Source organism: Cydia strobilella, chromosome Z, assembly GCF_947568885.1.
Source record: "Cydia strobilella chromosome Z, ilCydStro3.1, whole genome shotgun sequence".
Taxonomy (NCBI): domain Eukaryota; kingdom Metazoa; phylum Arthropoda; class Insecta; order Lepidoptera; family Tortricidae; genus Cydia; species Cydia strobilella.
The window spans coordinates 21,340,776-21,365,762 of NC_086068.1; the positions used below are offsets into that span (position 1 = coordinate 21,340,776).

A 24,987-nucleotide genomic window follows, 5' to 3' on the forward strand; every position below is an offset into this window, starting at 1 on the left:
TAGGCGAAAAAGAATTGCCTCGATGCTAAGGCGGGTGCGCGGCAGCAGCAACAGTATGCTGAGGGTGTCAGCGGAGCGCCTGGACTGCCCGCTAACCAAGTACTGGGTGGAGGTTGTCATTGGCAGGGCCAGGTAGTGAATAAAAATATGCCCCTGTCAGTGGAACACTTATTTTTTATTTTATTTTTTGTGTTTATCTTTATTTATAATTAACATGTAACACTAACATAGCCTTTTAAGTTTGTACTACAACTAACATTTTTTATGGACACAATGTCTGAAATAAACAATTTTTAATTTTTTAATTTTTAATAAACAACGTATTTTTAGGGTTCCGTACCTCAAAATGAAAAAACGAAACCCTTATAGGATCACTCGTGCGTCTGTCTGTCTGTCTCTCTGTCTGTCTGTCACTGCCTATTTTCTCCGAAATTACTGGCCCAATTAAGTTGAAATTTGTTATACATATGTAAGTTTGTGACACAAAGAAAGACGGTCAACTAACGTAAAAAAATGAATTTTAAACAAGGGGGCCACTTTTGGGGGGTAAATGAGAAAATTAAAAAATAAAGTTTTGCAAACTATATCGTGTTACATATAAAATGAAAGAGCTCATTGTGAGAATCTCAAATATATTTCTTTTATAATGTTAGGATACACAATTTAGAAGTTATTTCAAATTTTTAGACCCACTAGTTTCGGAGATAAAGGGGAGGAATTGTAATTTTTTTGCCTATTCTCTTGAATAACTTCTAAACTGTTTATCCTAAATTTACAAAAAAAATATTTAAGATTCTCACAATGAGCTCTTTCATTTGATATGTAACACGATATAGTTTGAAAAACTTTATTTTTTAATTTTCTCATTTACCCCCCAAAAGTGGCCCCCGTGTTTAAAATTCATTTGTTTACGTTACATGTCCATCTTTGGGTCACAAACTTACATATGTATACCAAATTTAAACTTAATGTCCAGCAGTTTCGGAGAAAATAGGCTGTGACAGACGGATAGACAGACAGATAGACGCACGAGTGATCCTATAAGGGTTCCGTTTTTTCCTTTTGAGGTACGGAACCCTAAAAATATCAAAATATGTATTTATATACGGATAAATGATGTTTTATTAGCATTTATTATATTAATTATTTTTTCAAGACGCTCAAAACGACGTTTTTATTCCACCGATTTTTGGCTCATAATCCTAGATATTAAACATGCGTGCTCTTTCAGTGTATTATTCCACTCGTGCTTTTTCATTATAACTGATTGCTAATAATATGCATGGAAAGGGAGCCTTCTTTAATTGGTCGGACTGGCGGGCACCGGCGCGCCCGGGTGCGCGGCCGGGGCGAGGGGCGGCCGGCAGTATGACAGATTAGATGCAACACACAATACTAACTGTTTTAACTATTAAAATTTGATTAATATGAGTATTCTTTTTTTTTTCGCAAGTGTGTTGAAAAACGTCGTATGAAACGCGTGTGCATTGGTCATTACACACATCGGCTTTCTTATTGCGCGCTCGCTTACAGTTCGCGCGCACAATATCGCCTCGTGTGTAATAACCAACTTAGCACACTTGTATCATAATGTACTATTATATGATTTTGACCCATGTTCTTTCACTGATATGCGTAAAAATTGTTAAATAACAAACGAATCCGTCAACGCCATCTATACGAGAGTAGGCCAAAGGTAGTGGCGCCATCTGATCGAGAAATTCGAGAATCAAATTTTCTTGATTTTCGAGGCACGTTTTTTCCTTAGACTGTATCCATCTATTACGGAGTTATATCTATCTTTGGCACTACTAACGTTCTGTCATCCGCTTCCCGCTTTTCTGCTAATATTTGTATTCGTCATGTGTTTGTATTATGTGATGCTCATAACAATTATTTGTTTTTTTGGTTTTCCCAACCACATCCCCCAAGAATATAATACCGAACATTCTCCTCACGTGTGAAAGTCAAAACCGACATTGGCAAATTCACCCTGTGCAAAATTGCAGGGAGTAAAAGCCAGATAGGAAAAAAAGGCCCATCCCGACGGGATGATCAAAGCAAGGTCAATCAGGAATAAAATTGGCGTAAATCCCATCTAGCGTCCTCACTGACCTCAGTTCCACACGTACTTTGACACGTACACAATTTAATCACCAGATTTATGGTGACATTCGAGCGCTGGAAATTGAAATCGAAAATTGGGATTCGCGTCCGCGTCTCCATTTGATCGGTCGATATCTTAAAATCGAATCAGGTGTGATCGACGCGCCAATTTTATTTTTGCGTCCACAACCTGATTTGATTAGACCGTGACGTCGCATTCACTTATCGTTTTCTTAGGAGCAAAGGAGCGTGTCGATAGTGAAGTACGACTGACTGACTATAATTTCTGACTTTTGTATTGCTTTAATGCAATGGGCCCCACTTTGACTATAATCACTTTGACTCTGACTGACTATAATTTCTGACTTTTGTAATGCTTTAGTCTGGCTAATGAAAGTTAAACCTGAAAACACGCGGCATTTTCAAAAAATCTGTAGCAGGCGGCTCTTTGATTACAAGGATTGCGTAACTTTTATGCTTTTTATAATTTTCATATTCTAGAAATCATAAAAAGTATCAAAATTATCCAATCCTTGTAATCAAAGAACCGCCTGCTACAGATTTATTGAAATTGCCGCGGTTTTTCAGGTTCAACTTTCATTAGCCAGACTAATGCATTTGAACCCGAAAACAAACCTGATCGATTGATACCTTTAATAAAAATGTGTCATCTGACAAACTTTAAATAAAATTCAATCAAATATTTTGCAAACAACAGCAGCTTGTAACAGTCGTAACTAAATAACAAACAACGGTGTATTTTAAAGCATATTTTTAGACACCATATTATTTTTAAGTGCCTTGTTTCAAGCAAAATTTTAGGATTTTTTATAGCATATTTCAAAAAACTAGCATATTTTTGGCATAATCTAGACATTAGTCTAGCATTTTTTTTTAATCCCAGTTGGCAACACTGGCCCTTCCCATTCATTCAGAGGACTTTTTGGCGGGAAGTCGAAAAAAGCGGGCGATTTAATTTTTCCGAAATTTTCTGAAATTGATTTCTCTGTATATATTAGTTTAATTTAGGTGTAAATAATAAATTTGTGTACATAGAACATTGTGTAAATAAAAATGGGTGAAGAAACCGGCGGGGGCGAGCCCCCCGGTGATAAAGAACCGAAAGAACGTAAGAAACGAAAGTTGGCGGCTTCGGACCTTACCGCGAACTATAAAATGTTTGTTAAACCTAATTACAAGCGACAATTCCCAGACAATCACAGTGCAGAGTGCGTCGTGTACGTGGAATCGCAGGAAAACGATAAGTTAGGCAATAGGAATCCCATCACTTTGACTAAACTATTCACGGACAATGTTAAAGGAATAGTTGGCGTGCATCGAGTGAACGCGTATAAAGTAGGCGTCACTTTTAAAAAACCTGCACCGGCCAATAACTTTCTCAAAATGGACAATTTTTTGGGCAAACATAAGTTGAAAGCTTTTGTACCAGCGCACCTTACAGAGACAACAGGCGTGTTACGTTACGTACCTAAGGAGATGAGCAATGAAGAGATCTATAAAAACATTACCTGTGACACGGAGGTGATCTCGGTTAAGAGATTTATGAGAAAAGTGGACGGCAAATTGGTACCCATAGGTACGATTGCCGTTACTTTTGCGGCTACGACGTTACCCCAATATGCATACATGCAAATGTATAGATACCCGATACACATGTATATACCACCACTGCTGCAATGCTACAAATGTTTAAAATTCAATCACTCCGCAAGAATTTGTAGAGGCGAACAAATGTGTTCAGCTTGTTCCGGACAGCATTCATATAAAGAATGTGATGTAGACCAACTCACTTGCATTAATTGCAAAGGCAATCATTTGGCGATCTCCAGAGATTGCCCTGTGAAACAAAAGAAAATGGAAGAAAAGAAAGCTAAGTATGAAAACCTCAACCGAAGTTTTGCCACTGTGGTGAGTAATACTGCACCATCAGCCTCTGTACCTACTACTAATCCAAAAGTTTTTCCAACCATAACCAAACCAAATAATACTGTAGGCGTAAGCCAAACTTCCCTGAATATTGAGCAACTACTGAATAACGAGACCATCATTAATGCTTTGATCAAATCTTTGGTTATGCTGGGAAATGACGGTAGTGATACTCCGATTAATAATAAAAGAATTAAAGAAATACTCAAACAAAATTTATTAAATTAAATCATGGACACTTTTTTACATTTAGCACAGTTTAACATTCAAAGTTTATTACATAAGAAAGCCCTATTAAATACATTTCTTGCAGAGCAACAGATAGACATTTGTTTACTAAATGAAACATGGCTTAAAAGTACAAACACAATTCCTAACTTTGCCCCATACAACTTTGTATATAAAATTTCAAAAAATGCCAAAAACGGAGTAGGTATACTTATTAAACAAAACTTACAATATAATATCATAAACACAACTTTTTATGAATCCATTCAGAATATCTGTGTAGCTATAGAAACATCAATTGGTAAATTATACATTCTTTGTGTTTATTGCCCACCCAATGGTAGCAGGTTTGATGTTCGTAAAATGAAAAAGGTGTTTCTTGAAACCCCCAAGCCATGTCTAATCATGGGCGATTTTAATGCTCATCACATATTATTTGGCTGTCATTCAAATAACAGTAGAGGCAATAGTTTATATAATATTATTGATGAATTTGATTTATGTATTTTAAATGATGGTAGTCCAACAACAGTGCAATATCCAAATAGGAATCCATCTGCAATTGATATAACTCTTGTAAGTCCCACGTTAGCTCCACTTTGTGAATGGCGAGTTCATGATGACCCAATGGGCAGTTACCACTATCCAACTCTGGTTGATCTAAATGTGAAGCCATCCATATATGAAGCCCGACCTGTGGAAGAAAAATATATTTATAATAGAGCAGACTGGTCCAAGTATTATAATTTATCAGAAACTTGTTTTTCTCATTTAGACATTGATAATACAGAACCTATTAATTTATATAATAATTTTGTAAATATTTTATATGATATTCGTTCAGAAACAGTTCCAAAAGTAGAGTCCAAACAATCCATGAAGGTCATGAGGAAACCCGTTCCCTGGTGGAACCAAACATGCCTTGAGGCTGTTAAAAAGTCTAAAGAAGCTTTAACTCAGTATAGAACATCACCCAGCATTGCAAACTTTATAAACTACAAAAAGGTTGATGCTCAGAAAAAACGAACATTAAAAGAAGAACGTGTAAAGTCTTGGCATGAGTTATGCAGTAGTTTTAATGGGATGACACCGGTTTCTAGGATATGGGGATACATGAAAAAGTTTAAAAGAATTGGCTCTTCTCACAATAGATATTTAAGAGCCCGGTTACGATTTTAGTCGCAAAAATGTAAAGTTGATAGATTTCTTCTGTGAAATTGTACACCTTTTGTTACCTAATTGAAATAACAAGTACTGGTTTCTATTAGCACGACTTCTTATCTCTAGGTTTATCAGATCATTTTTTTGAAAAAAGGCTTACTAAATTAGTAATGAATTTTTTTCTGATGGACGTTTAGGTAAACGCGTGTAAAGCACTGACTTTGATGCTCTTATTTGTAAATTTCGTAAAGTTTGGACTGCTAAAAATGGTAAATTTGTGTAACACATATTCTGTACTCTAGGTTTATCAGATTACATTGTTGTTATATGACTTAGAGTTCGAGGAAATGAAAGTTAAACGAATTCAATTTTCTCCAGAAATGACCTCAAAACAAGTGACAATTTCTCCGAAAATCTACTTATTTTCGACGTAGATTGCATACTCAAATAATCTGCAATGTTTACTTAAACTGTTGCTGTACTTCATTTTATTTAAATTGCAACTTTTATTTTCTGACGATTTTTTAAAAACTTCCCCTTTTTCTGGCATAACATCGGTGACACGCGCTCGCGGCCTCAGTCCCGCGCGGGAGCTGGTAGAGGCAGGACGTTTGTTGATCGGCTCCGCACGTTGCATCGACGACGACGAAGTTATTTATCATTGTGTGCGTCGCTCGCCGTGTAAAAAGTTATATTTGTTTGCGTGTTTGGCTGTACTGTGTGCGTGTAAACTGCGACCAGAAACTTTAATCCTTGGGTTGTAAGTACTTGTTTATTACGCCTTCAAAAAAAAGGAGGTTCTCAGTTTGACCCGTATGTTTGTACGTATATGTATGTATGTTTGTTCGCGATTATCTCGCATTTGGCTGAACCGATTTTGATGCGGTTTTTAGAAAAGTGTTTGTTACATTCTGGAGAAGGTTTTAGTATACATAGAGCTAAGCTGATGCTGAACCCTGGCTGTACCTAGTGGAACGCAGGTTTAGTGCAACATAGGCAAACGCTGTTTTGGTCTGTCTTGATGAGCAATTAGGAGAGCAGTACCCAAGATGGAGCTGATGCTGAACCCTGGCTGTACCTAGTGGAAATCAGGTTTCGTGCAACATAGGCACACGCTGTTTTGGTCTTCCGACACGTCTTGATGAGCACTTGGGAGAGCAGTACCCAAGATAGAGCTGATGCTGAACCCTGGCTGTACCTAATGGAACGCAGGTTTGGTGCAACATAGGCACACGCTGTTTTGGTCTTCCGACACGTCTTGATGAGCAATTAGGAGAGCAGTACCCAAGATGGAGCTGATGCTGAACCCTGGCTGTACCTAGTGGAAATCAGGTTTCGTGCAACATAGGCACACGCTGTTTTGGTCTTCCGACACGTCTTGATGAGCACTTGGGAGAGCAGTACCCAAGATAGAGCTGATGCTGAACCCTGGCTGTACCTAATGGAACGCAGGTTTGGTGCAACATAGGCACACGCTGTTTTGGTCTTCCGACACGTCTTGATGAGCAATTAGGAGAGCAGTACCCAAGATGGAGCTGATGCTGAACCCTGGCTGTACCTAGTGGAAATCAGGTTTCGTGCAACATAGGCACACGCTGTTTTGGTTATTCGACACGTCTTGATGAGCAATTAGGAGAGCAGTACCCAAGATGGAGCTGATGCTGAACCCTGGCTGTACCTAGTGGAAATCAGGTTTCGTGCAACATAGGCACACGCTGTTTTGGTTATTCGACACGTCTTGATGAGCAATTAGGAGAGCAGTACCCAAGATGGAGCTGATGCTGAACCCTGGCTGTACCTAGTGGAACGCAGGTTTGGTGCAACATAGGCACACGCTGTTTTGGTCTTCCGACACGTCTTGATGAGCAATTAGGAGAGCAGTGTCATATATTAGCATGTGGAGGGTTGTTGGAGAAAAATAATAAACCAGTCTTAAAGCAGCGCTCGTCTTTGACTCACGTTCCCCGTGCCCTAATATACTAAACATGGCGCAGCCGGTAGGATAGAGCTTAATTTGGTTAAGAGAGTATATACGTTACAAAAGAAAAGTGAAATTTTGGATGAATATTCAGACATTTTTGTAGGTGTAGGTTGTTTGCCAGGAAATTACAAAATAAGGCTAAAAGATGACGTCAAACCGGTAGTCCATTCCCCTAGGAAATTACCGGTAGCATTAAAAGATAAAATTAAAAATAAGTTCCAAGAAATGCAGGAACAGGGCATTATTGCCAAGGTTGAGCGCCCCACGGATTGGGTGAATAGCATGACGGTGGTAAAAAAGCCAAATGGCGACCTGCGGATATGTTTAGATCCCCAGGACCTTAACAAGGCTATTCGGCGTGAGCACTTTAAGTTGCCAACCTTGGAAGAAATAACTTCTTGTTTATCGGGAGCTAAGTACTTTAGTACTTTAGACGCAAAACATGGATTCTGGCAAGTGGCACTACATGAGTCAAGTACGGATTTATGTACATTTAATACGGCTTTCGGTAGGTACAAATTTCTCAGAATGCCATACGGCATCTCGTCTGCATCAGAGGTATTTCATAGGAAACTATATGAGCATTTTGAGGATATCGAGGGGGTAATTCTTTTTGTCGACGATTTATTAGTATACGCAAACTCAAAAGAAGTTCACGATCAGAGACTTAAGGCGGTACTCGAGAGGTGCAGGGAAATAAATATTAAATTAAATCGTGAGAAGTGTAAAATTGGATTAAAAGAATTAAAATATCTAGGTCATAAAATCACCCACTCAGGGATAAAGCCAGATGATAGTCATATATTAGCGATAAAAAATCTCCCGAGGCCACAAAATACAAAAGACGTCGAACGGTTTTTAGGATTGGTTACATATGTAGGTAGATTTGTCCCAAACTTATCAGAGAAAACATTCCTTTTGCGGGATCTATTAAAGAAATCTGTAGAATGGCACTGGGATCATCAACACCAAGAATGTTTTGATAAAATAAAGGAATGTTTGACTAATCCACCGGTCTTACAATATTACAGTCTCGATAAACCAGTAGTGATCTCGGTAGATGCGAGTAAACACGGATTAGGTTGCTGTTTACTTCAGGATGACCTACCAGTCTCGTATGCTTCAAAGTCCCTGTCAAAAGCCGAACAATCGTATGCTCAGATCGAGAAGGAGCTATATGCCTGTGTTTATGCGTGTGAAAGATTTTATAGCTATATATACGGGCGAAGTGACGTAACTATAGAAACAGATCACAAACCGTTAATTAGCATAGTAAATAAACCGTTAGCAAATGCACCTGCGCGATTACAAAGAATGTTATTGAGACTTCAGCCATATACCTTTAAACTTGTTTACAAGCCGGGTAAGTACTTGTTTATAGCGGACGCACTATCCCGTGCAGTTGCACCGGGCGCGAGCGAGAGCTCCGTCCCACGCGACTATCTCGAGGCGCAGGCGCAGGTGTGTGCGCTGACCACTTCAAATCCACTCACAGATTCACATTTTTTAGAAATACAAAAGTGTACTAAGCAGGATGATGAATTACAGCAGCTAATTAAAGTAATTAAGTCCGGGTGGCCGACACACAAAAATAAAATAAATACATTGTTAAATCCCTATTGGGATGTGAGGGATGAACTCACGCTTGCCTTTGGAATAGTTTGGAAAGGAAACCGCGTTGTAATTCCTAAGTGTATGCGTACAGAAATGCTACAAAAAGTTCATATAGGGCATTTAGGTATAGAAAAATGTCGATTAAGAGCTCGTGAGATTATGTACTGGCCGAATTTAAATTCACAACTATTAGACTATTTGTCGCGTTGCCAGGCATGCCTCACTTATAGAAAGAAAAATAGTAAGGAGCCCCTCATACCACATGAAGTTCCCGAGCGAGCATGGAGCAAAGTAGGTGTAGATGTCTTTCACTATGGCGGGAAATCGTTCCTATTACTAATAGATTACTATAGCAAATTTGCAGAGGTAGTAAAATTAAAATGCCTAAGAACCGAATATGTCATCACTAAAATAAAAACTATTTTTAAGAGGCACGGTATTCCCGAAATACTTATGAGTGATAATGGCCCAGAGTTTAGCTCGAACAGTTTTAAACAGTTTTCCAAAGAGTGGTCCTTCCAGCATGTGACGTCATCCCCTGGGTTTTCTCAATCGAACGGTCAAGTCGAGCGATTCGTACAGGTAATTAAAAACATGATGCGTAAAACTACGTTTGATAACACAGATTTAAACCTAGCTTTACTGGAATACGCAAACACACCCATATCATCTAGTCTACCATCCCCGGCGGAATTATTTTACAATAGGAAATTAAGAAGTATAGTTCCATGTTCACCTAATTTGTTAATGCCGAGAATACAGAAAGATGTTGTCAAAAACTTGAAGGCCCGCCAGTACATCCAGAAATTTTATTATGATAGGGGAGCTCGACAATTACCGGAGTTATACATTGGTCAAAAAGTAAAAGCTAGACATAACAATTCTTGGATAGCTGGCACGATACTGAAAAAGCTGAGTTTTAGATCTTACGTTATTCAATTACAGTCAGGCACAGTATTAAGACGAAACAGAAAACACATAATTGTCGATTCACAGTTTAGGGTTGATAATGAATTGCCGCGTGCAAATTATGATGACATAAATATACGAGTAGGTACAAATAACGCACAGCTGATCAGTGCGCCCACGTGTTCCTACGCCCGCGCCCCCGCGCAATCCCCTCCACACTCGCCCAGCACCGGTTCTAACGTTCCCATAAACAATACTTACCGAACTACTCGTTCCGGCAGGGAAGTACGACCTCCTGATCGGTGGGGATTCCCAGCCACATCATGAAGGGTGAACTACATCCAGTGAATCCAATCCCGGCGAAAAAAGTTTAGACTAAGTAGGTAACTGTACTGTTATAGGAAATCAATTGCATGTAATGGTAATGTTTAACTTACCTCAAAGTTGTTTATTTTTTAATTACCAAAATTTTTGCTTATATTATTTATTTATACCAATTTTAAAGTTTTACCTATAGATGAATTGAAATGCATTTTATTGTAATAAATACTTATTTTTACCAAAGTTAAGAATCTACCTATTAATGAATTGTAATGCGTTTTTGTTATTTACACTGATGATTATTATCTAATGAAGCAAGGAGATAACAGATAAAACTTATTGCATGTTCAGAAAGGAATGTATTATAGTCAATGAGTACCTAAATAATTTACAATGTCAACTTATATTTTGATGTTACGTGTAAAATGGATACTCGATCATAATTTATTTTTAAGTTGGTTTATATATAACGTAATAGTTTTTTTTTTCCTTTTTTTTTATTAAAAAGGGAATTGTCATATATTAGCATGTGGAGGGTTGTTGGAGAAAAATAATAAACCAGTCTTAAAGCAGCGCTCGTCTTTGACTCACGTTCCCCGTGCCCTAATATACTAAACAAGCAGTACCCAATATGGAGCTGATGCTGAACCCTGGCTGTACCTAGTGGAAATCAGGTTTCGTGCAACATAGGCACACGCTGTTTTGGTTATTCGACACGTCTTGATGAGCAATTAGGAGAGCAGTACCCAAGATGGAGCTGATGCTGAACCCTGGCTGTACCTAGTGGAACTCAGGTTTCGTGCAACATAGGCACACGCTGTTTTGGTCCTCCGACACGTCTTGATGAACACTTGGGAGAGCAGTACCCAAGATAGAGCTGATGCTGAACCCTGGCTGTACCTAGTGGAACTCAGGTTTGGTGCAATATAGGCACACGCTGTTTTGGTCTTCTGACACGTCTTGATGAGCAAATGGGAGAGCAGTACCCAAGATAGAGCTGATGATGAACCCTGGCTGTACTTAGTGAAACTCAGGTTCATTTATTGTTATCAGAACTTCCACCCCCTTTTAACCCCCAGTACCTACTGCATGTTAAACGTGTGGTAGCTCTGGTCAGGTGCCTGCTTCATCTGGCAGCCCTCCAGGTGTTCCAGGTCTTGAAGAACTTAACCTGCCTACAGCATACTCTACCAACTTCAGATTAAAAGAGTTTTACCCCTGATCCGATGCGTCCAGCAGTACTCCAGGTGTTCCAGGTTTTGAGCTGTCTCCGTCATACACTACCCACAACACGTTGAGCGAGTGTTACCCACCCTTTGCACTCAGCAGCACTCCAGGTGTTTCAGATCTGGAGCTTTCCCCATCATACACTACCAGCGGCACGTTGAGCGAGTGTTATCCGTTACCCCTGACCCTTTGTACCCAGCAGCACTCCAGGTGTTCAACGTCTGGAGCTTTCCCTATCATACACTACCAGCAGCACGTTGAGCGAGTGTTACCCCTGACTCTTTGCACCCAGAAGCATTCCAGGTTTTCCAGGTCTTGAGCTGTATCCATCGTACACTACACACTACCAGCGGCACGTTGAGCGAGTGTTACCCCTGACCCTTTGCACCCAGCAGCACTTCAGGTGTTCCAGGTCTTGAGTTTTCCCCATCATACTCTACCAGCGGCACGTTGAGCGAGTGTTACCCCTGACCCTTTGCACCCAGAAGCACTCCAGGTGTTCCAGGTCTTGAGCAGTATTCATCGTACAACCAACCACACGTTGAGCGAGTGTTAGAAGAGTGGAGAAGAGAAGAGGATGACTTTGGAAATAAAAATTATTATCACCCTTCCCAACGATTAAGACTATCTCCATAATATCAAATTCCATCCAAATCGGTTTTATTGGATCCCATACAAATTTCCATTACCCCCCCCCCTGCCCCCCGTTTCTGGGGTAAAACCTATCCTATGTCCTTCCCCAGGACTCAAACTATGTCCATACCTCATTTCATCTTAATCGGTTCAGCGTTTATTGATTCCCCATACAAATTTCCACCCCCTTAAAGGGTGAGTTCTTGAATAAAAAGTATTCTATGTCCTTCCCCGGGATTCAAACTATCTGTATACCAAATTTCAACAAAAGGCTAGTTTCCCCTCTGGGTTGGAACGTTGGAAAGTCAGATCGCAGTCGCTTTCGTAAAAACTAGTGCCTACGCCAATTCTTGGGATTAGTTGCCAAGCGGACCCCAGCAGACTTCCATGAGCCGTGGCAAAAAGGCTGGGATAACGCGAGTAAGATGATTATATATATATAAGATATTGCCTTAGTGCAAATCATTATCATCATGCTATATAATTTGTATGTATTATATGAATACATAGGTAAATTGTTAAGAGTAATAAACGATTATATCAAATTTACCGAAAGTTTTATTTTAACCTAATTAAAGTTATAAAGTGACGCATAATGTTGCGAAAGTATCAATATTGTTTAGGCGGTCGCGTTATTTCAAGCAGCGGCCGGCGTTCGGTTACTGTGTAAAAGTCGTATCTTCGCGCGTTTTCAAATCGACTACGGGCTCTTAAATGATGAATGGGTGCCAAGTTTTTTAGATAAATTATCAGACTCATCTCCATTAAACAAAAATCATTTAAATAACATCATTAATCAGTCACACGAAACTCCAAAGAACACTTTTCTGAATAGACCGTTTACACTTAATGAACTGTTTATATCACTTAAAAGTAGAAAAGACACAACACCAGGGTTAGACAATATACCATATATGTTAATAAAAAAGTTGCATCCTAATGCTATAGAAGTACTTTTGCATATTTATAATAAATTATGGGATAATTTAGTCATTCCTGAGTCATGGAAAACACAATGTGTCATTCCCATCTTAAAGCCAAATACACCAGTAAATAGTCCTTCATCATATTGACCAATTTCTTTGTCATCGTGCTTAGGCAAACTTTTTGAAAATATGTTAAAGCTACGTTTAGATTACTATGCGGAAACTCAAGGAAAGCTACCAGATGTTCAGTTTGGATTCAGAAAAGGCAAAAGCTGCTCTGAAAGTTTTGTTTCATTTATTAGTGATCTCAAAAAGGCTAAACTTTGTCATACAAATGTTATATGTGTTTTTCTGGATGTAAAAGGTGCCTTTGATAATGTTAATATTGAAAGCTTAATTTACGTATTACATCAATTAGATCTCCCTGCAAAAATTTTGAATTGGATTTTTGGTTTTTTATACAATAGGACTGTATATGTAAAATTCAACAATAAGCTGTATGGCTCCACAATAGCTAACAAAGGAACAATGCAAGGTGCAACCTTATCACCCTTATTATACAACCTATACACATCTCAAATCCTTAGTTTTGTAAATACATCCCAAGTTAAAATATTGCAATTTGCTGATGACTTGCTTTTGTACAGTGAAAACCAAAATCTAAATATGGCTGTTGATAATATGAACACTGCTTTAACCCAATTAGGAAGGTACTACAGCAACATTTTGAAATTAGAAGTTAGTCCTGATAAAAGTAAAGTCTTAGTAATCAGTAGAGACCCATTTGCACAGTCCATTGTAAATATTAGTTATAATAATAATGTAATTCCTATTGCCAGTCATCACAAATTTCTAGGTGTTGTTATAGATGATAAATTGAAATTTGATAAACATATAGATTACATAAGTCAAAATGCTATGAAAAGCATAAATATTATGAGAAGTTTAGTAGGAACATTCTGGGGTTCTGACCCAAAAACGCTAAACATGCTTTACAAGAGTATAGTCAGGAGCCATTTTGACTATAGTTCCCTAGCATACATGAATGCAAGTAGCACATTTTTAAGAAAGCTGGATGTCTCACAAAACATTGGTTTTAGAGTTATAAGTGGAGCCATGCGCACCACTCCCATTAACTCAATGGAAATTGAAAATTGTATACCTCCCTTGTCCTTGCGTCGTTTACAGCTGGCTGAGAGATTTTGTTTAAAGGAGTTGTCTTGCGAGAACCATGTTGTCTTGGATAAAGTTCTATACCCAGTAGAAATTGCTCAGTCAGCTATCATCTCGGCTAATACTCTCATTACAGGTTCTTTGCCTGAAATATCCACAATAATGATGAACACCAAAAATGTGACAAAAAATATGAACATCAATAACCAGTGGCCAATTTATAAGTACTCATATAATACTATACTAAGTTATTTTGATGTTAAATCTCATTTAGACTCTGTAAAAAACAAATTTGACTTTTTTGAATTTTTAAATGAAAAATATGACTTCTATACCATGTATACTGATGGCTCTAAAAGTGAACATGTTAAAGCTGCATATTATGACCCACAATTGAAAGTAACAAAATGTATTAAAATAGATAGCAACTGTAGTATTTTCACGGCTGAAGCTTGGGCAATACTAGAAGCTTTAACATATGTAAGTAGTAATGTAAATAATGTAAATATTCTTATTGTATCTGATTCTAAGAGTGTTTTAACTGCCTTGTGTAATAGTTCATTAGAATATAAGCAAAATTATATTATATACAAGATTAAGGATATGTTATGTAAGTTAGACAAAAATGTAGAATTTGTATGGGTGCCCTCCCACAGTGGCATAACAGGAAACGAGGTTGTGGATCAGGCGACTCGTCGGGACCATGACCAGGACCTCACAGAATCGTTTAAAGTACCGTTTACCGACTATTACCATTACTTCAAAAGTATTTCTAAGAGAATGTGGAAAGAATATTGGAAACATAACACAGAAGTACAGGATAAAGGAAGATGGTACGCAGATATACAGCAAGACTTACCAACAACACCGTGGTATTATGGCTTTAAATATACCAGCAGGAAATTCATAACGTGCATAAACCGTCTACGTTTTGGTCATTGTTTGGTCCCAGCACATCTCAAGAGGAAGAATATTATTACTGATGAGTGTACTTATTGTTTTAAAGAAAATGCAGATATAAAACACGTTATGTTTGATTGTGTATCGTTTGCCATGCAAAGGCTGTTACTTGTCAGTGTCATTAGTGATGTTGCAGAAGAGAACTCGTTAAGTGTTCCCCGCCGCGTTCAAGATTTACTGTCTAATCCTGTTTATTTTATACCAGTATTTAATTTTATTTCAAACACTACGAAAGAAATTTAATTTAATTTGAATGTATATATTCCATTGTCATATCTGACATAAATTGCTTGTAAGTGTATGAGTTAAAGTTAAATAAGTGTTTTTCTAATTGATAATTTGTTATTCTTCTGTGTCCTAGTTTATCTCATTTTGTAATGGCTATGTGTATTTTTATGGGTTTTTGTGTATTTTTTTATGAATGCGACTGAAGGACTTGTATCCATGGTCATGAAATAAATTAAAAAAAAAAAACCATTCATTCACTTTTGACTTTAGTCCCCAAAATGTCGAATTCGGAGCTGTTTGACGTGTAATGTAAATTGTAACATATTTTTTCTACTAAAGTATGATTTAAGTAGTCTAAATAGTTTTACTCCAAATAACTGTGACAAGTGTAAGACAACTCTCTACTTAACGTAACATAAGGACAAGGCAAAAGTGGTCCGATGAGGTTCAGATGTGGAACAAGTAGTTTACCTTCTCTGTAGCATTTTTGTCGTCTGTATACAACCCACCCTCGTTTCGCTCCATCCAGGCTGCGATGGGATTACTAATTTCAAAAATATGGAGTCTCTTCGGGAACGAAGGTAAGTAATTAATTTTATCAAACGATTTTTTTTATACTAATCTTTCCCAGTCAAAACAATACTATACCTAGTCGGCTCATAAGTTCTGTCATATACATAGTATCAAATAAAATCAAAAGTTTAAGTTTATTCCGTATAATTTGTACAGCGTTTGAAAGCTTATAAACTAGAGAATCTAAATGTATAACATTTATTCAAAATGACCGCCATAATTATCTACACAGGCTTGAAGTCTTCGTGGCCAGTCGTCAATGGATTCACGCACCACTTTCATGTCGATATTGGCCACTGCCGTAGCAAGAGATTTTTTCAGCGAGTCTAAATTTGCATGAGGTTTTGAGCACACCTTTTCCTCTAAATACTGCCATATTTTATAGTCTAAAGGATTAAGATCTGGGCTAGAGGAGGGCCAATCTTCATGCCGTATAAAGTCGATTTTATTGGAGGCGAGCCAGGCTTGTGTAGACTTTGCCTTATGGGCTGGAGCAGAGTCCTGCTGGAAAACCCAATGCTGGTTTAGAAACATCGTATGGGATAGTGGTTTCACAATATTAGTCAACACCATGTCTTGGTACACTTTGGCACTAGTTTTTACTCCTTTCTCACAAAAATGCATACTAGTGACTCCCGCATAAGAAACTCCCAGCCAAACCATCACAGATGAAGGGTGATGACCTCTTTGAATACGGGGAATGCTATTAGACGCTTCTTTACTATTGCGAGCGTACACTCTATCATTTTGTTTATTACAGTTTTCTTCTATGTCAAAAATTTTCTCGTCCGAAAACAGTATACAATGGTGCTTATTTTTAGCGTACTTCTTCAATAAAGCTTTAGATCTTTCAAGCCTTAAAGCTTTAAGCCGACCATTGAGAAGATGGCTAGTTTTTCGTTTATAAGCACGAAGTCTCAGGTCTTGATTAAGCACTCTTTTCACCGTGTTTTTGCTCAAACCCATCTGGAGGGCCATAACTTTTTGTTTCCTAGCGGGATTTCTGGCAATGCGTGCCCTAATTTCTTGTACAACCGCTGGAGTCCTAGCTGTACGCGGACGACCGCTTCTTTTCTTGTCATTTAAACTAGAGACCTCACTGTATCTTTCTATGGTATGATACACAAATCTTAGAGATAATTTTAAATTTTCAAGTAGCTTAAAAATTTTAGTCGGCGAGTGACCACAACGATATAGTGCAATTATTGCGGTACGGCTATCTTTAAGCGTCCACTCCATGTTGAAGAAAACAGAAAATTGCAAAATTATATTACTCAAATATTTAATAAAGATTCGAAATTCAAATGCAGAACGGTTTTTGTTTTAGGAGTTCCAAATTTAAATTTTAAAGGCCAGTGACAGAACTTATGAGCCGACTAGGTAGTGTGCTAAAATTTATATCACATTATATATATCAACCAGCTAACGATGCTTGATGTTCTCGATGCATTAACGTCGCGCCGAGTCAATCAAGCCCTTTTCACACATTAAACCAAGTTGTTTACAAACATTACAGAGCACAAGTTGGTGTTAGTGGGGTTGGACAATGCAGGCAAGACTACCATCCTGTACCAGCTGCTGCTGGGTGAGGCGGTTCACACGCGGCCCACAATCGGCTCTAATGTAGAAGAGGTTGTTTGGAAAAACCTGCGGTTTGTCATGTGGGACCTGGGTGGGCAACAGAGCTTGCGCTCTGCTTGGAACACATACTACACTAATAGCGAGGTAAATAATACACAAATTGTAATTATGGAAACAGACCTAGGAAATTAATCTGAACCTTCTCTCTCTCTCTCTCTCTCTCTCTCTCTCTCTCTAGCCTTTTTCTACCCTTTGGGTGTAGGCCTCCTTCATTTGGCGCCATTTGTCACAGTTCTGTGCGACTTGGAACCACTGCTTCCCCGCAGTCTTGATGTTGTCGTCCCAACACATCTGGGGTCTACTTTGAGGACGCTCTTCCCCCTATGGAACCTTTTATTTAATATTCAGTGACTGTGACAAAAGTAACGTGTCCCTGATTATGTTGCCAGCATGTAACTACCATTATGTTCTTAAACAGCATTGCAGTATTTTTTTGCTTTTGCACAAGCATAACTTGATAACATGATATTACTTAACAGTTTGTAGTAGCTGTGCTATGCAACTCTTCTGTATTCCTGTTTTGAGTTCTTACTTAATGTAATCATCATCATTCGCTTGCCCTTGTCCCATTCACTTGGGGTCGGCGCAGCATGTCTTTTTCTTCCATACCTCTCTGTCACCCGTCATCTCATCATTCACTTGCGTTAGTTTCTTATCATCTTTCACACAGTCCATCCACCTTTTCCTCGGTTTACCTCTCCTCGTACCTCCCTCCACATTCATTCTTAATACCTTTCTCGTCACATGAATTTCATCCCTCTGCATCACATGCCCGTACCATGCTAGGCGATTTGCCCTTACTTTTTCTGTTATGGGTGCAACTTTCAGGCTTCCTCTTATACCTATACTCATTCCTTATCCTATCCATTCTCGTCACGCCACACATCCACCTTAACATTCTCATCTCCGTTACATGCAATCTCTTTTCATCCGTCACCTTTAGGGCTCAACACTCTGATCCATACATGACGACAGGTCTTATGATCGCTTTATAAATTTTACCCTTCAACCGAAGAGGCATACGGGCGTCACAAATGGTTCCCGTAACCTGTCGCCATTTCATCCATCCTGTGCTAATCCGGTTTTTCACGTCACGGTCAATATCGCCATCGCACTGTACGAGCGAACTGAGGTACTTGAAGTCGGAGCAGACCGGCAATGTAACGCTATCGAGTTCTATGGCAGCAAAACTGGAGAGACCGCCAAAATCGCAGAACATGTGTTCTGTTTTAGATCTGCTGATCTTTAGGCCAACATTCTCCAGTTTTTGCCGCCATTTCTCAAGTCTGCTCTGCACCTCTAGTTCGTTTTCACCTACAAGCACAATGTCATCAGCAAACGGCATACACCAAGGTGCCTCCTCCTGTATGTCCGACGACAGAGCGTCCATAACTAGCAGGAAGAGGTAAGGGCTTAAAGCCGATCCCTGGTGCAAGCCTACTGTGACACTGAACCTGTCGGTGGTGCCAGCAGCTGACTGGACGCGTGTACAACATCGGTTGTACATTGACCGGATTGGCTCCACATACTTCTCAGGCACGCATTTCTCTTTCAGAGCCCACCACAAAACCTCTCGGGGTACTCGATCGTATGCTTTTTCGAGGTCAACAAACACCATATGCAGGTTCTTTTTGGCATGTCTGTATTTTTCGCATATTTGGCGAAGTGCAAAAATGGCGTCTGTTGTACCTCTCCCCGGCATAAACCCGAACTGGTTTTGTGTTATATCACTCACATCTCTCAGGCGTCTCTCTATCACTTTTTCCCATATTTTCATGCTAATAGACTATTATTAAAGCTAAAAGCTATTGAAATGCAGCTCATTTCAAACCATTTACCTTTTAATGACGTAGTCTGATATATAACACATGCAATCCCCAGCTCATTTTAACCGACGTAGTCTGGTATATAACACATGCAATCCCCAGCTCATTTTAACCAACGTAGTCTGATATATAACACCTGCAAATCCCCAGCTCATTTTAACCAACGTAGTCTGATATATAACACATGCAATCCCCAGCTCATTTTAACCGACGTAGTCTGATATATAACACATGCAATCCCCAGCTCATTTTAACCGACCTAGTCTGATATATAACACATGCAATCCTCAGCTCATTTTAACCAACGTAGTCTGATATATAACACATGCAATCCCCAGCTCATTTTAACCAACGTAGTCTGATATATAACACATACGATCCCCAGCTCATTTTAACCGACCTAGTCTGATATATAACACATGAAATCCCCAGCTCATTTTAACCGACCTAGTCTGATATATAACACATGCAATCCCCAGCTCGTTTTAACCAACGTAGTCTGATATATAACACATGCAATCCCCAGCTCATTTTAACCGACCTAGTCTGATATATAACACATGCAATCCCCAGCTCATTTTAACCAACGTAGTCTGATATATAACATGCAATCCCCAGCTCATTTTAAACGACGTAGTCTGATATATAACACATACAATCCCCAGCTCATTTCGCCAAAGTCTGTTAAAAACTTCATACCGACAGCGACACGAGCATGCTCGATGAAAAATTATAAGCAGTTAATAGGTTAAAAGTATGTTCTGTGGACTCATAGACAGTTTCACATAAAAGTATATTGCTATTAAATGTTAAATACAATGCAGTATAAATAGTTATTTTTAAATCATGTTGCAAGTTAATTAAAATAAAAGTGATATGTAAATATTAAGTTACTAGCAAACATGCACTATGAAATTATAAATACAATGTGTGCAAAGTTCCTTGTTAATGATGGTGATGGTGTGCAATTCACCCCTTGATAGACATAATGTAAACCAAATTCTCGTCATTTAGCTTGTCTCTTCAGGTGGCATACATCATTTTAGAACTGTTGGAACTATAACTTTCTGTCAATTCATTAAAATACAAATAGATTCTTCCGCTGCCAGATTTTGCCATACAAAGTGATATGTGTAAAGTTAGTAATCCATTTAATCCAGTCCCTAGCTTAGATTCCTTTATTTGTTGGTGTCGATCTTGTAGCCATACTCCCTAATAGGGTGCTAGTGCTAGTGAATGATACCTTAAATGTGCAATATTTTAACTGCAATGCGTGCTTTGCGATTTCACATGTAGACAATACCTTAAAAATACTTAAAGCATTATTCAGTGCTAAACATTGTTGTGTTTATATCAAAGAATATAATACTCACTAGGAGAACTATAACTTTATTTTTATACTACTAGCTCCCTAGCTATGCCCTAGCATTGTATACCGATGGAACTAAAATTGTCAATAAAAATATCACAATTATTTACGCAAATTAACAAAACATTATTTGTAAAATTATCCGCCCAAATTACGTAGGTAGGTAGGAGTCTGAGGTCAGCCATTTTTAAACTTCTTCTTAATTTAGCTGCATAAAAATCATGTTAGGGATACCAGATGAAAATATCATAATTTTATGGGTAATTTTGACCTCGAAGTTTTTTTGTACTTCTAATTCCAAAAAATAAATAAACAAATGTTGTGAAGATTAAATGTGGTGTACATTAATTGGTGTGATTGCGATTTGTGATTTCTTTAAATTAAAACCCATAAATACATTTTATTTTACGTTTTATTTACTAAACATGTTTAGTTTTGTACCACCTGCGTGAATTATAGGAGGTATTTCATTGTTCATACGCCTAAAAAGAACGGCCCATTGACATTTTATCTAACAATTTTTTAATACCGTCAAACAAGCTAACTTTGCCTCCAGGGTAATCGCCCCAACGTGATATCAAATATTGGGGTAATTTTTACCAATATGGTATCCCCACGTTTATGACGTCATCTATGTCTATCCCTTACGGGCGCACGCGGTAGGCCGCATCTATAGAAATATACTAGATCTATGATCATCTGTGAAAATTTCAACTGTAGCTATCACGGTTCATGAGATAAAGCCTGGCGACAGACAGACGGACAGTGGAGTCTTAGTAATAGGGTCCCGTTTTTACCCTTCCACACGGAACCCTAAAAACCGGCCAAGTGCGAGTCTGACTCGCGCACGAAGGGATCCGTACCATTACGCAAAAAACGGCAAAAAAAATCACATTTATTGTATGGGATTTATTTTATTTTATTATTTATTTTATTTAAATATTTATTTTATTCTGTTTTTAGTATTTGTTGTATACCAACAACCGTGATAGCTAGACAGTTGAAATTTTCACAGATGATGTATTTCTGTTGCCGCTATAACAACAAATACTAAAAATAGAATAAAATAAATATGTAAGTGGGGCTCCCATACGACAAACGTGATTTTTTGCAGTTTTTTGCGTAATGGTACGGAATCCTTAGTGCACGAGTCCGACTCGCACTTGGCCGGTTTTTCCTAATGCTAAAAAAACGAAGTATAAAACTTTACCTTCCGTTTTCAGTGCTAATGTTGTAATGTCAATTTAAAAATAGATATAATCAGCTACATTGATATTTGTTTAAAAAGGTGTCAACCATCTCTGTAGCTAGATGTACTTGCTCATGCACTTGCATTAATAAACTATTAAAGGCCTAATAAGTAAGATAATTATTCTTAGTTGCTAATTGTTATGTATGGAAAACACATTTATGAATAATTGTATGGTATTTGTTTGTCCGACTGATACTGCTATAGTTTATGTTCCTGTAGACACATTTATGTATGTATGTTATGTATGTATGCCCAATTTTTGGTGGTATCTACAGCCTATACTTTTTTGTAGAAAGTTGTTGTTTTTTGTTGTAGAAGTGACATTGGGTATAAATATTAAAGTTTAAGTGGCTAATTTGGCGCCAATGCCGATGTATGTACATTTTCAATTTTTCAAAAAACCTATGGAAGTTTCAACATGTGAATGCGGAAGAATATACTTGTTTACAACTTTTATGTTTAAATGGAATTTTAAATGAGATATAAAAACCGGCCAAGTGCGAGTCAGACTCGCGTTCCAAGGGTTCCGTACATTACACAATTTAAACAATGTATTTTTTATGTGAAACGTGAGTGAAATGTCTTTAAAAAACCCGTAGGGGTCGGATCAAAAACTAAGTAATTAAGTCCGACTCACGCTTGACTGCACATTTCTAACAGGTTTTCCTGTAATCTATAGGTTAAGATCTATTTTGTGTATTTTTTTCAACAATTTAGACCTAGTAGTTTCGAAGATAAAGGGGGGGGAATGGTATTTTTTTGCCTATTTTCTTGAATAACTTCAATTTTTTTTATCCTAAAATTATAAAAAAAATATATTTGAGATTCAAACAATGAGCTCTTTCATTTGATATGTAACACGATATAGTTTAAAAAACCTTATTTTTAAATTTTTTAATTTACCCCCCAAAAGTGGGCCCGATGTTTAAAATTCATTTGTTTACGTTACATGTCCGGCTTTGGGTCACAAACTTAGATATGTATACCAAATTTCAACTTAATTGGTCCAGTAGTTTCGGAGAAAATAGGCTTTAACAGACGGACAGACAGACGCACGAGTGATCCTATAAGGGTTCCGTTTTTTCCTTTTGAGGTACGGAACCCTAAAAATGTATCACAATAAAATTGCTTCCAAGCCCTTGCCCCAGTTGGGTTTTTTAATAACTTTAATTTGACTTTTTTCCTGAAATTAAAATCCTGACGTTATGGTTTTGCAATTGTTTTAATTTTTAGATAAAAGGTTCCTGAGGGCCTACCGCGAACCACGTTCGACGTGTTACCTCCCTGTCCCACTTACGTACGAATTTACAAGTGCGACAGAGAGGGTACGCTACGGCCCTTTGGTCTGTGTACAACTATGTATGTATGTATGTATGTCCAGTGATGTGAAATCTAACAGTATGTTTACGTAGTACAGTCTTGCGAGCCAATTCTGTTAGTAAAATTATAAAGTATACAGCTAGGTACACTTTTCGAGTACAATTATTGTAAGAAAAATACTTACATTACTGTTCTCGCTACCTATGCTCCAGTGACAAGTGACTGTTGCCAAACTATAGTAAAAACCTAATCTCTATGTCCTCCTAATGAAACGTAAACCAAAAATCTCTTAAAATATGTTTTAACCTCAGTTTTTAAACACTGCCAAAATTTTACTATAAAGCAGTTATAAAGGAAATGGCGCCATACCATACTGTAGAAAAAAACATAGGTTTAACTTGTTAATTATGTTTTGAAACCAATTGCAGTATGTTTATATAGTAATAAAAGACCAATACAATTATAGGACTGACTTTTAACGCGCAAAGCGGTAGAAATTTTACATGGTATCAGTGAAATATCAAAAATACTCAATTTTTTTTCTTAATGTCGTATGTTTGGTGCCGTTAACATATATATGTTGTGTGCACAGTTCGTGATAATGGTGATCGACTCGACGGACCGGCAGCGGCTGGGCATCAGCCGCGAGGAGCTGCACCGCATGCTGGCGCACGAGGAGCTCGGCCGCGCGTGTCTACTCGTCTACGCCAACAAACAGGTACCGTACACACCGTTGCGGCCTCCCCTAGTGATGTATGTCCACAGCGGGTTGCGAAATATTTTTTACAAAATCCAAAAGCAGACTGGCCGGAGATTGCGCAGGAACGAAACAACTGGCGTGTATTCGTGTCGGGGACCGAGACTCAGTGCACCTTCTGTTTTGTTCTGACAGACATAGTATAATGTAACTATACAACGAACCAACCTAGGTTAGCTTTACAAAGGCTAGTCTTAGCCACTATTATAATAGTAGACGAAGCCCCCTTCGTGGAGCAAATATTTACGCTGCGAGGGAGGAGGAAATTATTATGTTTGCAAATATACACTTATTATTATTATTCTCTTTATTTATTATTTTTCTTACGTTAGGTTTTTTATAATATGCATATAAAAGATTATTATTATTATTATTAGACCATACTTACTTTACTCTTTGGTCTAGACAAAAAAATTCAAAATCGCTCTCCTTCTTGATCCGACTGGCAAATCATGTTACTTTTTGACAACCGGATTTTTTTACCTAATTTGACCCCGCTGAATCCGAATTAGCCGGTAGCAAGATCGAAATCTTGACCGGAAGTGAGATATTCAAGATAGCGCCCATTATTGCCCTACATAGCGACCCTAATGAGTTCCTTATATGAAGACCTATATTTATTTTAATATTTTTTTTTGCTAATTTTTATTGCAAGGAATAACAGTTGAAATAACACGTATATTCTGAAAATTTTGAGTATCTATTTGGCATGGTTCTAAATATACAGTCCTTTAAATGTGGAAAATATCATCGTCAGCGGCCAGCGGCGCACCGCAATACGAATTCCCAGTTGTAAGGCCTCGTTATGTTACAAAACTCACTCGAAGGGTTTTAG

At 38.1% G+C, this 24,987-nt stretch overlaps 1 protein-coding gene and 1 long non-coding RNA gene across 3 annotated transcripts in view; one reads left to right on the top strand and one right to left on the bottom strand.

Moving 5' to 3' along the window:
• Positions 1 to 4,254: 4,254 nt before the first annotated feature.
• On the bottom strand, positions 4,255 to 15,231 carry LOC134754068 (uncharacterized). Its single transcript, XR_010128868.1, has 3 exons — positions 15,086 to 15,231; positions 14,216 to 14,371; positions 4,255 to 4,975 (listed from the first exon to the last, which is right to left on the bottom strand). It is a non-coding gene; the product is annotated as an uncharacterized LOC134754068 (long non-coding RNA).
• Positions 15,232 to 15,684: 453 nt separating this feature from the next.
• The window catches only part of LOC134754438 (ADP-ribosylation factor-like protein 5B), a 64,353-nt gene continuing 55,050 nt past the window's right edge, over positions 15,685 to 24,987 (top strand). For both annotated transcript variants that reach the window (XM_063690766.1, XM_063690765.1), the window contains exons 1-3: positions 15,685 to 15,995; positions 17,504 to 17,712; positions 23,988 to 24,113. In XM_063690766.1, the coding sequence (XP_063546836.1) occupies positions 15,950 to 15,995; positions 17,504 to 17,712; positions 23,988 to 24,113 (381 nt within the window). In that variant the 5' untranslated portion in view covers positions 15,685 to 15,949. The remainder of the gene's footprint in view (positions 15,996 to 17,503; positions 17,713 to 23,987; positions 24,114 to 24,987) is intronic.